The sequence below is a fragment of the Oncorhynchus mykiss genome, chromosome 10, assembly GCF_013265735.2.
Source record: "Oncorhynchus mykiss isolate Arlee chromosome 10, USDA_OmykA_1.1, whole genome shotgun sequence".
Classification (NCBI taxonomy): Eukaryota; Metazoa; Chordata; class Actinopteri; order Salmoniformes; family Salmonidae; genus Oncorhynchus; species Oncorhynchus mykiss.
The window spans coordinates 86,511,008-86,526,007 of NC_048574.1; the positions used below are offsets into that span (position 1 = coordinate 86,511,008).

Sequence of the window (15,000 nt, forward strand, 5' to 3'; positions counted from 1 at the left end):
TGTGTCTGTCTGTCTCTGTGTCTGTCTGTCTGTGTGTGTCTGTCTGTCATCTTCTGCTGTCTGTCTCTGTGTGTGTCTGTCTGTCTCTGTGTCTGTCTGTCTGTCTGTGTCTGTCTGTCATCTTCTGCTGTCTGTCTCTGTGTCTGTCTGTCTGTGTGTGTCTGTCTGTCATCTTCTGCTGTCTGTCTGTCTGTCTGTCTGTGTCTGTCTGTCTGTCATCTTCTGCTGTCTGTCTCTGTGTCTGTCTGTCTGTCTCTGTGTCTGTCTGTCTGTGTCTGTCTGTCTGTCATCTTCTGCTGTCTGTCTCTGTGTCTGTCTGTCTGTCTGTCTGTGTCTGTCTGTCATCTTCTGCTGTTTGTCTCTGTGTCTGTCTGTGTGTGTGTCTGTCTGTCTCTGTGTCTGTCTGTCTGTCTGTGTCTGTCTGTCATCTTCTGCTGTTTGTCTCTGTGTCTGTCTGTCTGTCTGTGTCTGTCTGTCATCTTCTGCTGTTTGTCTCTGTGTCTGTCTGTCTGTCTGTGTCTGTCTGTCATCTTCTGCTGTTTGTCTCTGTGTCTGTCTGTCTGTCTGTGTCTGTCTGTCATCTTCTGCTGTTTGTCTCTGTGTCTGTCTGTGTGTCTTTGTCTGTGTGACTTTAAACGTAAAATCGATAACAGTTAAATGTAAGGGTTATCCCCCCCCAAACTCGATGGTTAAATATAAGGGTTATCCCCCCCCAACTCGATGGTTAAATGTAAGGGTTATCCCCCCCCCAACTCGATGGTTAAATGTAAGGGTTATCCCCCCCCCCAACTCGATGGTTAAATGTAAGGGTTATCCCCCACCCCAACTCGATGGTTAAATGTAAGGGTTATCCCCCCCAACTCGATGGTTAAATGTAAGGGTTATCCCCCCCCTCCCCCAACTTGATGGTTAAATGTAAGGGTTATTTTTTATTTTATTTTATTTATTTTTATTTTACCTTTATTTAACCAGGTAGGCAAGTTGAGAACAAGTTCTCATTTACAATTGCGACCTGGCCAAGATAAAGCAAAGCAGTTCGACAGATACAACAACACAGAGTTACACATGGAGTAAAACAAACATACAGTCAATAATAAAGTATAAACAAGTCTATATACAATGTGAGCAAATGAGGTGAGAAGGGAGGTAAAGGCAAAAAAAGGCCTTGGTGGCAAGGTAAATACAATATAGCAAGTAAAACACTGGAATGGTAGTTTTGCAATGGAAGAATGTGCAAAGTAGAAATAAAAATAATGGGGTGCAAAGGAGCAAAATAAATAAATAAATTAAATACAGTTGGGAAAGAGGTAGTTGATAGGGCTAAATTATATGTGGGCTATGTACAGGTGCAGTAATCTGTGAGCTGCTCTGACAGTTGGTGCTTAAAGCTAGTGAGGGAGATAAGAGTTTCCAGTTTCAGAGATTTTTGTAGTTCGTTCCAGTCATTGGCAGCAGAGAACTGGAAAGAGAGGCGGCCAAAGAAAGAATTGGTTTTGGGGGTGACTAGAGAGATATACCTGCTGGAGCGTGTGCTACAGGTGGGAGATGCTATGGTGACCAGCGAGCTGAGATAAGGGGGGACTTTACCTAGCAGGGTCTTGTAGATGACATGGAGCCAGTGGGTTTGGCGACGAGTATGAAGCGAGGGCCAGCCAACGAGAGCGTACAGGTCGCAATGGTGGGTAGTGTATGGGGCTTTGGTGACAAAACGGATTGCACTGTGATAGACTGCATCCAGTTTGTTGAGTAGGGTATTGGAGGCTATTTTGTAAATTACATCGCCAAAGTCGAGGATTGGTAGGATGGTCAGTTTTACAAGGGTATGTTTGGCAGCATGAGTGAAGGATGCTTTGTTGCGAAATAGGAAATAGGAAGTAAGTAATGTAATGTAAATGTAAGGGTTATCCCCCCCCCAACTCGATGGTTAAATGTAAGGGTTATCCCCCCCCAACTCTATGGTTAAATGTAAGGGTTATCCCCCCCCCCAACTCGATGGTTAAATGTAAGGGTTATCCCCCCCCAACTCTATGGTTAAATGTAAGGGTTATCCCCCCCCCACCTCGATGGTTAAATGTAAGGGTTATCCCCCCCCCAACTCGATGGTTAAATGTAAGGGTTATCCCCCCCCCCCAACTCGATGGTTAAATGTAAGGGTTATCCCCCCCCAACTCGATGGTTAAATGTAAGGGTTATCCCCCCCAACTCGATGGTTAAATGTAAGGGTTATCCCCCCCACCAACTCGATGGTTAAATGTAAGGGTTATCCCCCCCCCAACTCTATGGTTAAATGTAAGGGTTATCCCCCCCCAACTCGATGGTTAAATGTAAGGGTTATCCCCCCCCAACTCGATGGTTAAATATAAGGGTTATCCCCCCCAACTCGATGGTTAAATGTAAGGGTTATCCCCCCCCAACTCGATGGTTAAATGTAAGGGTTATCTCCCCCCCAACTCAATGGTTAAATGTAAGGGTTATCCCCCCCCAACTCAATGGTTAAATGTAAGGGTTATCCCCCCCCCCCCAACTCGATGGTTAAATGTAAGGGTTATCCCCCCCCCCCAACTCGATGGTTAAATGTAAGGGTTATCCCCCCCCCCAACTCGATGGTTAAATGTAAGCGTTATCCCCCCCCCAACTCGATGGTTAAATGTTAGGGTTATCCCCCCCCAACTCGACGGTAAACTTTAGGCATTTAATTCCTAATGGTTGAGAAACGAGCGCTCATCGTCGCCTCTAGCGGACGGTTTTGAACTCATCTCCCGACATCCTGCAAGACCGGAAGGAACCGTGGAATACGGCCTTGGGTCTGGTGTGACCTGGCTGATCAGCTGTAACTCTCTCCACTCCATCAGAGAAGACCGAACACACACACACACACACACACACACACCGTCTCTCACCATCGTCTCTCTTCCGCTTGCCGTCGTTAGCTGAGCTGATTCCCAGAATGCCGCTGATGGAGTAGGAGGAGCCAGCCGAGTCACTGGTCACCGCGGAAACCTGTGTCGACGCTACCGACGACGCTGTGGAAAGTTAGGACATGGGTCACAATGCTACATAACACTCCATTACACTACATAACACTACATTATGTTACATAATGCTACATAATGCTGCATAACCTTACATACTGCTACATAACACTACATAACACTATATAATGCTACATTATGTTACATACCGCTACATAACACTACATAATGCTACATAACACTACATAATGCTGCATAACCTTACATACTGCTACATAACACTACATAACACTACATAACATTACATAATGCTACATTATGTTACATACCGCTACATAACACTACATAATGCTACATAACACTACATAATGCTACATAACACTACATAACACTACATAATGCTGCATAACCTTACAAACTGCTACATAACACTACATAATGCTACATTATGTTACATACCGCTACATAACACTACATAACACTACATAATGCTACATTATGTTACATACCGCTACATAACACTACATAATGCTACATAACACTACATAATGCTACATAACACTACATAATGCTACATTATGTTACATACCGCTACATAACACTACATAATGCTACATAATGCTACATAATGCTACATAACACTACATAACACTACATAATGCTGCATAACCTTACAAACTGCTACATAACACTACATAACACTACATAATGCTACATAACACTACATAACACTACATAATGCTGCATAACCTTACAAACTGCTACATAACACTACATAACACTACATAATGCTACATTATGTTACATAACACTACATAATGCTACATAACACTACATAATGCTACATAACACTACGTAATGCTACATTATGTTACATACCGCTACATAACACTACATAATGCTACATAAAGCTACTTTATCTTACATACCATTACATAACACTGCATAATGCTACATAACACTACATAATGCTACATAACACTCCACAATCCTACATAATGTTACATAACGGCACATAACATGACATAACACTGCATAATGCTACATAATGCTACACACATTACATAACACTACATAATGCTACATAACGGCGCATAACATGACATAACGCTACATAATGCTACATAAAGGTGCATAGGGCGCTCATAACGTCTAAACACCATATCACACATAATGTCTTGTAACCTTCTGAACTAAAAGACATAGGTCGGTCGTAACGCTACGTAGGACTGTCACAGGACTGTCATAAATTGGTAATAACCCTTGGTTTTAAGAAGTCGTAATTTATAATTTAGATATTGTAAGCCTTTAGTACAGAACAGCTAGCCACTTTGGGATGGATTGAACCTCTTGTTGTTACGGCTAAGGAGTTGAATAGTCCACGGTAGGCAGTTTCCAGTCGGGATACGCTCCAAATTCACCTCATTATAGAAATACACAGGTTGCTTACTTGGCGGGTCATTAGTGTAGCGCTTGTTCACTAGTAGTTCACTATATAGGGAATAGGGCTCTGGTCACTAGTAGTACCACTATATAGGGAATAGGGCTCTGGTCTATAGTAGTACCACTATATAGGGAATAGGGCTCTGGTCTATAGTAGTACCACTATATAGGGAATAGGGCTCTGGTCTATAGTAATGCACTATATAGGGAATAGGGCTCTGGTCTATAGTAGTACCACTATATAGGGAATAGGGATCTGGTCTATAGTAGTACCACTATATAGGGAATAGGGATCTGGTCTATAGTAGTACCACTATATAGGGAATAGGGCTCTGGTCTATAGTAGTACCACTATATAGGGAATAGGGATCTGGTCACTAGTAGTTCACTATATAGGGAATAGGGCTCTGGTCTATAGTAGTACCACTATATAGGGAATAGGGATCTGGTCACTAGTAGTTCACTATATAGGGAATAGGGCTCTGGTCACTAGTAGTTCACTATATAGGGAATAGGACCCTGGTCTATATTAGTACCACTATATAGGGAATAGGACCCTGGTCTATATTAGTACCACTATACAGGGAATAGGGCTCTGGTCACTAGTAGTTCACTATATAGGGAATAGGGCTCTGGTCTATAGTAGTGCACTATATAGGGAATAGGGCTCTGGTCTAAAGTGGTGACCTATATAGGGAGTAGGGTGCCATAGAGATCTGGTCTAAAGTAGTGCACTATATAGGGAATAGGGCCCTGGTCACTAGTAGTTCACTATGTAGGGAATAGGGCTCTGGTCACTAGTAGTTCACTATATAGGGAATAGGGCCCTGGTCTATAGTAGTACCACTATATAGGGAATAGGGCCCTGGTCTATAGTAGTACCACTATATAGGGAATAGGGCTCTGGTCTATAGTAGTACCACTATATAGGGAATAGGGATCTGGTCTATAGTAGTACCACTATATAGGGAATAGGGCTCTGGTCTAAAGTAGTACCACTATATAGGGAATAGGGCTCTGGTCTATAGTAGTACCACTATATAGGGAATAGGGCTCTGGTCTAAAGTAGTACCACTATATAGGGAATAGGGCTCTGGTCTATAGTAGTACCACTATATAGGGAATAGGGCTCTGGTCTATAGTAGTACCACTATATAGGGAATAGGACCCTGGTCTATAGTAGTACCACTATATAGGGAATAGGGCTCTGGTCTATAGTAGTACCACTATATAGGGAATAGCGTGCCATTTTGGTTGCAATGTCCTCTATAAACCACCCTACAAAACCTCCCTCCCTACAGAACCGCAAAACCTCCCTCCCTACAGAACCAAAGATCCTCCCTCCCTACAGACACCAAAGAACCTCCCTCACTACAGACACCAAAGAACCTCCCTCCCTACAGACACCAAAGAACCTCCCTCCCTACAGACACCAAAGAACCTCCCTCCCTACAGACACCAAAGAACTTCCCTCCCTACAGACACCAAAGAACCTCCCTCCCTACAGACACCAAAGAACCTCCCTCCCTACAGACACCAAAGAACTTCCCTCCCTACAGAACAACAGAACCTCCCTCCCTACAGAACAACAGAACCTCCCTCCCTACAGAACTACAGAACCACAGAACCACAGCACCTCCCTACAGGCACCAATGACAGAAACATAGAAACTCCCTCCCTACAGACATCAACCACAGAACCACAGAAAAAGAGAGAGAACGACAAATCCTGAGGAGAATGAAACTCTGTTCCTGGTTCAGTAACCATGGAGAATGAAACTCTGTTCCTGGTTCAGTAACCATGGAGAATGAAACTCTGTTCCTGGTTCAGTAACCACATGGAGAATGAAACTCTGTTCCTGGTTCAGTAACCACATGGAGAATGAAACTCTGTTCCTGGTTCAGTAACCATGGAGAATGAAACTCTGTTCCTGGTTCAGTAACAATGGAGAATGAAACTCTGTTCCTGGTTCAGTAACCACATGGAGAATGAAACTCTGTTCCTGGTTCAGTAACCATGGAGAATGAAACTCTGTTCCTGGTTCAGTAACCATGGAGAATGAAACTCTGTTCCTGGTTCAGTAACCACATGGAGAATGAAACTCTGTTCCTGGTTCAGTAACCACATGGAGAATGAAACTCTGTTCCTGGTTCAGTAACCACATGGAGAATGAAACTCTGTTCCTGGTTCAGTAACCATGGAGAATGAAACTCTGTTCCTGGTTCAGTAACCATGGAGAATGAAACTCTGTTCCTGGTTCAGTAACCACATGGAGAATGAAACTCTGTTCCTGGTTCAGTAACCATGGAGAATGAAACTCTGTTCCTGGTTCAGTAACCACATGGAGAATGAAACTCTGTTCCTGGTTCAGTAACCACATGGAGAATGAAACTCTGTTCCTGGTTCAGTAACCACATGGAGAATGAAACTCTGTTCCTGGTTCAGTAACCACATGGAGAATGAAACTCTGTTCCTGGTTCAGTAACCATGGAGAATGAAACTCTGTTCCTGGTTCAGTAACCATGGAGAATGAAACTCTGTTCCTGGTTCAGTAACCATGGAGAATGAAACTCTGTTCCTGGTTCAGTAACCACATGGAGAATGAAACTCTGTTCTTGGTTCAGTAACCATGGAGAATGAAACTCTGTTCCTGGTTCAGTAACCATGGAGAATGAAACTCTGTTCCTGGTTCAGTAACCATGGAGAATGAAACTCTGTTCCTGGTTCAGTAACCATGGAGAATGAAACTCTGTTCCTGGTTCAGTAACCATGGAGAATGAAACTCTGTTCCTGGTTCAGTAACCACATGGAGAATGAAACTCTGTTCTTGGTTCAGTAACCATGGAGAATGAAACTCTGTTCCTGGTTCAGTAACCATGGAGAATGAAACTCTGTTCCTGGTTCAGTAACCACATGGAGAATGAAACTCTGTTCCTGGTTCAGTAACCATGGAGAATGAAACTCTGTTCCTGGTTCAGTAACCACATGGAGAATGAAACTCTGTTCCTGGTTCAGTAACCATGGAGAATGAAACTCTGTTCCTGGTTCAGTAACCATGGAGAATGAAACTCTGTTCCTGGTTCAGTAACCATGGAGAATGAAACTCTGTTCCTGGTTCAGTAACCATGGAGAATGAAACTCTGTTCCTGGTTCAGTAACCATGGAGAATGAAACTCTGTTCCTGGTTCAGTAACCATGGAGAATGAAACTCTGTTCCTGGTTCAGTAACCATGGAGAATGAAACTCTGTTCCTGGTTCAGTAACCATGGAGAATGAAACTCTGTTCCTGGTTCAGTAACCATGGAGAATGAAACTCTGTTCCTGGTTCAGTAACCATGGAGAATGAAACTCTGTTCCTGGTTCAGTAACCATGGAGAATGAAACTCTGTTCCTGGTTCAGTAACCACATGGAGAATGAAACTCTGTTCCTGGTTCAGTAACCACATGGAGAATGAAACTCTGTTCCTGGTTCAGTAACCATGGAGAATGAAACTCTGTTCCTGGTTCAGTAACCACATGGAGAATTAAACTCTGTTCCTGGTTCAGTAACCACATGGAGAATGAAACTCTGTTCCTGGTTCAGTAACCACATGGAGAATGAAACTCTGTTCCTGGTTCAGCAACCATGGAGAATGAAACTCTGTTCCTGGTTCAGTAACCACATGGAGAATTAAAATGTGTTCCTGGTTCAGTAACCATGGAGAATGAAACTCTGTTCCTGGTTCAGTAACCACATGGAGAATGAAACTCTGTTCCTGGTTCAGTAACCACATGGAGAATGAAACTCTGTTCCTGGTTCAGTAACCACATGGAGAATGAAACTCTGTTCCTGGTTCAGTAACCACATGGAGAATGAAACTCTGTTCCTGGTTCAGTAACCACATGGAGAATGAAACTCTGTTCCTGGTTCAGTAACCATGGAGAATGAAACTCTGTTCCTGGTTCAGTAACCACATGGAGAATGAAACTCTGTTCCTGGTTCAGTAACCATGGAGAATGAAACTCTGTTCCTGGTTCAGTAACCATGGAGAATGAAACTCTGTTCCTGGTTCAGTAACCACATGGAGAATGAAACTCTGTTCCTGGTTCAGTAACCATGAAGAATGAAACTCTGTTCCTGGTTCAGTAACCATGGAGAATGAAACTCTGTTCCTGGTTCAGTAACCATGGAGAATGAAACTCTGTTCCTGGTTCAGTAACCACATGGAGAATGAAACTCTGTTCCTGGTTCAGTAACCACATGGAGAATGAAACTCTGTTCCTGGTTCAGTAACCACATGGAGAATGAAACTCTGTTCCTGGTTCAGTAACCATGGAGAATGAAACTCTGTTCCTGGTTCAGTAACCATGGAGAATGAAACTCTGTTCCTGGTTCAGTAACCACATGGAGAATGAAACTCTGTTCCTGGTTCAGTAACCACATGGAGAATGAAACTCTGTTCCTGGTTCAGTAACCACATGGAGAATGAAACTCTGTTCCTGGTTCAGTAACCATGGAGAATGAAACTCTGTTCCTGGTTCAGTAACCACATGGAGAATGAAACTCTGTTCCTGGTTCAGTAACCACATGGAGAATGAAACTCTGTTCCTGGTTCAGTAACCATGGAGAATGAAACTCTGTTCCTGGTTCAGTAACCATGGAGAATGAAACTCTGTTCCTGGTTCAGTAACCACATGGAGAATGAAACTCTGTTCCTGGTTCAGTAACCACATGGAGAATGAAACTCTGTTCCTGGTTCAGTAACCACATGGAGAATGAAACTCTGTTCCTGGTTCAGTAACCATGTAGAATGAAACTCTGTTCCTGGTTCAGTAACCACATGGAGAATGAAACTCTGTTCCTGGTTCAGTAACCACATGGAGAATGAAACTCTGTTCCTGGTTCAGTAACCACATGGAGAATGAAACTCTGTTCCTGGTTCAGTAACCACATGGAGAATGAAACTCTGTTCCTGGTTCAGTAACCACATGGAGAATGAAACTCTGTTCCTGGTTCAGTAACCATGGAGAATGAAACTCTGTTCCTGGTTCAGTAACCATGGAGAATGAAACTCTGTTCCTGGTTCAGTAACCATGGAGAATGAAACTCTGTTCCTGGTTCAGTAACCATGGAGAATGAAACTCTGTTCCTGGTTCAGTAACCATGAAGAATGAAACTCTGTTCCTGGTTCAGTAACCATGGAGAATGAAACTCTGTTCCTGGTTCAGTAACCATGGAGAATGAAACTCTGTTCCTGGTTCAGTAACCACATGGAGAATGAAACTCTGTTCCTGGTTCAGTAACCACATGGAGAATGAAACTCTGTTCCTGGTTCAGTAACCACATGGAGAATGAAACTCTGTTCCTGGTTCAGTAACCATGGAGAATGAAACTCTGTTCCTGGTTCAGTAACCATGGAGAATGAAACTCTGTTCCTGGTTCAGTAACCACATGGAGAATGAAACTCTGTTCCTGGTTCAGTAACCACATGGAGAATGAAACTCTGTTCCTGGTTCAGTAACCACATGGAGAATGAAACTCTGTTCCTGGTTCAGTAACCATGGAGAATGAAACTCTGTTCCTGGTTCAGTAACCACATGGAGAATGAAACTCTGTTCCTGGTTCAGTAACCACATGGAGAATGAAACTCTGTTCCTGGTTCAGTAACCACATGGAGAATGAAACTCTGTTCCTGGTTCAGTAACCACATGGAGAATGAAACTCTGTTCCTGGTTCAGTAACCACATGGAGAATGAAACTCTGTTCCTGGTTCAGTAACCATGGAGAATGAAACTCTGTTCCTGGTTCAGTAACCATGGAGAATGAAACTCTGTTCCTGGTTCAGTAACCATGGAGAATGAAACTCTGTTCCTGGTTCAGTAACCATGGAGAATGAAACTCTGTTCCTGGTTCAGTAACCATGGAGAATGAAACTCTGTTCCTGGTTCAGTAACCATGGAGAATGAAACCCTGTTCCTGGTTGAGTAACCATGGAGAATGAAACTCTGTTCCTGGTTCAGTAACCATGGAGAATGAAACTCTGTTCCTGGTTCAGTAACCATGGAGAATGAAACTCTGTTCCTGGATCAGTAACCACATGGAGAATGAAACTCTGTTCCTGGTTCAGTAACCACATGGAGAATGAAACTCTGTTCCTGGTTCAGTAACCACATGGAGAATGAAACTCTGTTCCTGGTTCAGTAACCATGGAGAATGAAACTCTGTTCCTGGTTCAGTAACCACATGGAGAATGAAACTCTGTTCCTGGTTCAGTAACCATGGAGAATGAAACTCTGTTCCTGGTTCAGTAACCATGGAGAATGAAACTCTGTTCCTGGTTCAGTAACCATGGAGAATGAAACTCTGTTCCTGGTTCAGTAACCACATGGAGAATGAAACTCTGTTCCTGGTTCAGTAACCATGAAGAATGAAACTCTGTTCCTGGTTCAGTAACCATGGAGAATGAAACTCTGTTCCTGGTTCAGTAACCACATGGAGAATGAAACTCTGTTCCTGGTTCAGTAACCATGAAGAATGAAACTCTGTTCCTGGTTCAGTAACCATGGAGAATGAAACTCTGTTCCTGGTTCAGTAACCACATGGAGAATGAAACTCTGTTCCTGGTTCAGTAACCATGGAGAATGAAACTCTGTTCCTGGTTCAGTAACCATGGAGAATGAAACTCTGTTCCTGGTTCAGTAACCACATGGAGAATGAAACTCTGTTCCTGGTTCAGTAACCACATGGAGAATGAAACTCTGTTCCTGGTTCAGTAACCACATGGAGAATGAAACTCTGTTCCTGGTTCAGTAACCACATGGAGAATGAAACTCTGTTCCTGGTTCAGTAACCATGGAGAATGAAACTCTGTTCCTGGTTCAGTAACCACATGGAGAATGAAACTCTGTTCCTGGTTCAGTAACCATGGAGAATGAAACTCTGTTCCTGGTTCAGTAACCATGGAGAATGAAACTCTGTTCCTGGTTCAGTAACCACATGGAGAATGAAACTCTGTTCCTGGTTCAGTAACCATGAAGAATGAAACTCTGTTCCTGGTTCAGTAACCATGGAGAATGAAACTCTGTCCTGGTTCAGTAACCACATGGAGAATGAAACTCTGTTCCTGGTTTAGTAACCATGGAGAATGAAACTCTGTTCCTGGTTCAGTAACCATGGAGAATGAAACTCTGTTCCTGGTTCAGTAACCACATGGAGAATGAAACTCTGTTCCTGGTTCAGTAACCACATGGAGAATGAAACTCTGTTCCTGGTTCAGTAACCACATGGAGAATGAAACTCTGTTCCTGGTTCAGTAACCATGGAGAATGAAACTCTGTTCCTGGTTCAGTAACCACATGGAGAATGAAACTCTGTTCCTGGTTCAGTAACCACATGGAGAATGAAACTCTGTTCCTGGTTCAGTAACCACATGGAGAATGAAACTCTGTTCCTGGTTCAGTAACCATGGAGAATGAAACTCTGTTCCTGGTTCAGTAACCATGGAGAATGAAACTCTGTTCCTGGTTCAGTAACCATGGAGAATGAAACTCTGTTCCTGGTTCAGTAACCACATGGAGATGTATTGAATCTCTTTACTTCCTGTTGATTTATCACTTCAATTATCACATTTTCTCATTCGTTCTCTTCTCTTTTTTTCTCTCTCAGGAAACGAACGTATTTTATCCTCCAATATTTTCATTATTCTCCAAATCCAAATGTTCAATTTTCCGCCCTGGAGTCAAAACCATTTATCTGTGTAATCTGAGAGTGAGGTGTGTGTGTGTGTGTGTGTGTGTGTGTGTGTGTGTGTGTGTGTGTGTGTGTGTGTGTGTGTGTGTGTGTGTGTGTGTGTGTGTGTGTGTGTGTGTGTGTGTGTGTGAAATTAATTTAGATTAAGTGACGGAGTGTGATTCTGAAGATTTGAGAGACACTGAAACACAATCCACTGGAGGCTAAAACAGCCATCACAGATAGAGAGAGTTGGAGGGGGGAGGAAGGGGAGGAATGGGGAGAGGGGGGAGGAAGGGGAAGTGGAGGGGGAAGGTGGAGGGGGGAGGAAGGGGAGGAAGGGGGAGAGGGGGGAGGAAGGGGAGGTGGAGGGGGGAGGAAGGGGAGGAATGGGGAGAGGGGGGAGGAAGGGGAGGAATGGGGAGAGGGGGGAGGTGGAGGAATGGGGAGAGGGCGGAGGTGGAGGGGGAGGTGGGAGGAAGGGGGAGAGGGGGGAGGTGGCGGGGGGAGGAAGGGAAGGAATGGGGAGAGGGGGGAGGTGGAGGAATGGGGAGAGTGGGGAGGTGGAGGGGGGAGGAAGGGGAGGAATTGGGAGAGGGGGAGGGGGAGGGGGGAGGAAGGGGAGGAAGGGGGAGAGTGGGGAGGTGGAGGGGGGAGGAAGGGGAGGAATGGGGAGAGGGGGGAGGTGGAGGGGGAGTGCGGGAGGGAGGGGAGGAATGGGGAGAGGGAAAGAGGGAGATGAAGAGGAGGGGAGAGAGCAAGGGGGAGAGGAGGAGGAAGGGTGGAGAGGAAGAGAAAGGAAGGAAGGAAGGTGGAGGGGTGAAGGGAGAAGAGGGGAGGAAGGGAGGGAGGGAGGGAAAGCGGAAGAGGAGAGGAGGGGAGAGAGCAAGGGGGAGAGGAGGAGGAAGGGGGAGAGCAAGAGGAAGGAAGGGAGGGATGGGGAGAGAGAAAGAGAAAGAGAGAGTGGAAGGGGGGAGAGACAGAGTGGGGGGGGCTTGTAAGGGTGACATAGGGTTATCATGAACAACTATTAAGGTGGTTATTAGCAGCTATAAAGGCTGACTTACCCAGGTTATGAGCAGAGAGAGGTCCTGACTTACCTAGGTTATGAGCAGAGAGAGGTCCTGACTTACCCAGGTTATGAGCAGAGAGAGGTCCTGACTTACCCAGGTTATGAGCAGAGAGAGGTCCTGACTTACTTGGGTTATGAGCAGAGAGAGGTCCTGACTTACCCAGGTTATGAGCAGAGAGAGGTCCTGACTTACCTAGGTTATTAGCAGCTATAAAGGCTGACTTACCCAGGTTATGAGCAGAGAGAGGTCCTGACTGACCCAGGTTATTAGCAGCTATAAAGGCTGACTTACCTAGGTTATGAGCAGAGAGAGGTCCTGACTTACCCAGGTTATGAGCAGAGAGAGGTCCTGACTGACCCAGGTTATTAGCAGCTATAAAGGCTGACTTACCCAGGTTATGAGCAGAGAGAGGTCCTGACTGACCCAGGTTATTAGCAGCTATAAAGGCTGACTTACCCAGGTTATGAGCAGAGAGAGGTCCTGACTTACCCAGGTTATGAGCAGAGAGAGGTCCTGACTGACCCAGGTTATTAGCAGCTATAAAGGCTGACTTACCCAGGTTATGAGCAGAGAGAGGTCCTGACTGACCCAGGTTATTAGCAGCTATAAAGGCTGACTTACCCAGGTTATGAGCAGAGAGAGGTCCTGACTTACCCAGGTTATTAGCAGAGAGAGGTCCTGACTTACCCAGGTTATGAGCAGAGAGAGGTCCTGACTGACCCGGAGGCTGCTGGACTTTAGTCCTGATGATCCTACAAGAGAATACAAACCACGTAAGAGATTGTGGGGTGTGTGTGTGTGTGTGTGTGTGTGTGTGTGTGTGTGTGTGTGTGTGTGTGTGTGTGTGTGTGTGTGTGTGTGTGTGTGTGTGTGTGTAAAGTGGCTGAGGCAGGCTGACATGGCAGAGGGGCCTTACACTTCCTGCTTGGCTGCTCATGCAAGTCCTCTCTTCCCTTTTCTCTCTGCCATTCTCCCTCCTTAAACCCTCTCTCTTTCTGTGTCTCTTTCTGTCTCTCTCTCTCTCTCTCTTCTCAGGGGAAAGAAACAGTTGTCATCGTATCATGGTGTTGCACTACTGAGCTGAAGCTGAGCTACTGAGCTCCGTCCTCACTACCCCTCTCTGTCCTCACTACCCCTCTCTGTCCTCACTACCCCTCTCTGTCCTCACTACCCCTCTCTGTCCTCACTACCCCTCTCTGTCCTCACTACCCCTCTCTGTCCTCACTACCCCTCTCTGTCCTCACTACCCCTCTCTGTCCTCACTACCCCTCTCTGTCCTCACTACCCCTCTCTGTCCTCACTACCCATCTCTGTCCCTACACCCCTACACCCCCCCCCCCCCCCCCCCCCCCCACCCTGACCCCTACCCCCCCACACACTCTGCTACGTACCTGTTGATAGAGCTGACACTGGGAACACTGTCGTTGTCACACACTCTCTCAGCCAATAGTCTGTCTCGTATCTCCCAGGCGAACATGGTGGGGTTTTGGCGTTTGTAGTCGGCGATCTTATCCACCACTTTGGGTGTAGCAACCTTTGGTTTGGATCCTCCAATCACCCCGGGACGGATACTTCCTGTCTCATAGTACCTGAGGGCAGAGGGGACACACGGATTGGTCAGCAGCTGTGGCTGGACCTGTCAATCAAAAGGAGAAGGACAAGCTGATTGGTTTAGGAGGAAGAGGAGGGAGGGAGGGAGGGAGGGAGGGAGGGAGAGGAGGGAGGGAGGGAGAGGAGGGAGGGAGGGAGGGAGGGAGGGAGAAGAGGGAGGGAGGGAGGGAGGGAGAGGGCCTCGATGAAACTT

General features: G+C 45.4%; 1 protein-coding gene across 1 annotated transcript in view; it reads right to left on the reverse strand.

Moving 5' to 3' along the window:
- The window catches only part of LOC118936869 (paired box protein Pax-5-like), a 124,795-nt gene that overhangs the window by 54,631 nt on the left and 55,164 nt on the right, over positions 1-15,000 (reverse strand). Inside the window, exons 3-5 of the mRNA XM_036934388.1 lie at positions 14,588-14,785; positions 13,884-13,948; positions 2,901-3,023 (exon numbers count right to left, since the gene is read on the reverse strand). Of these exons, the coding sequence (XP_036790283.1) occupies positions 2,901-3,023; positions 13,884-13,948; positions 14,588-14,785 (386 nt within the window). The remainder of the gene's footprint in view (positions 1-2,900; positions 3,024-13,883; positions 13,949-14,587; positions 14,786-15,000) is intronic.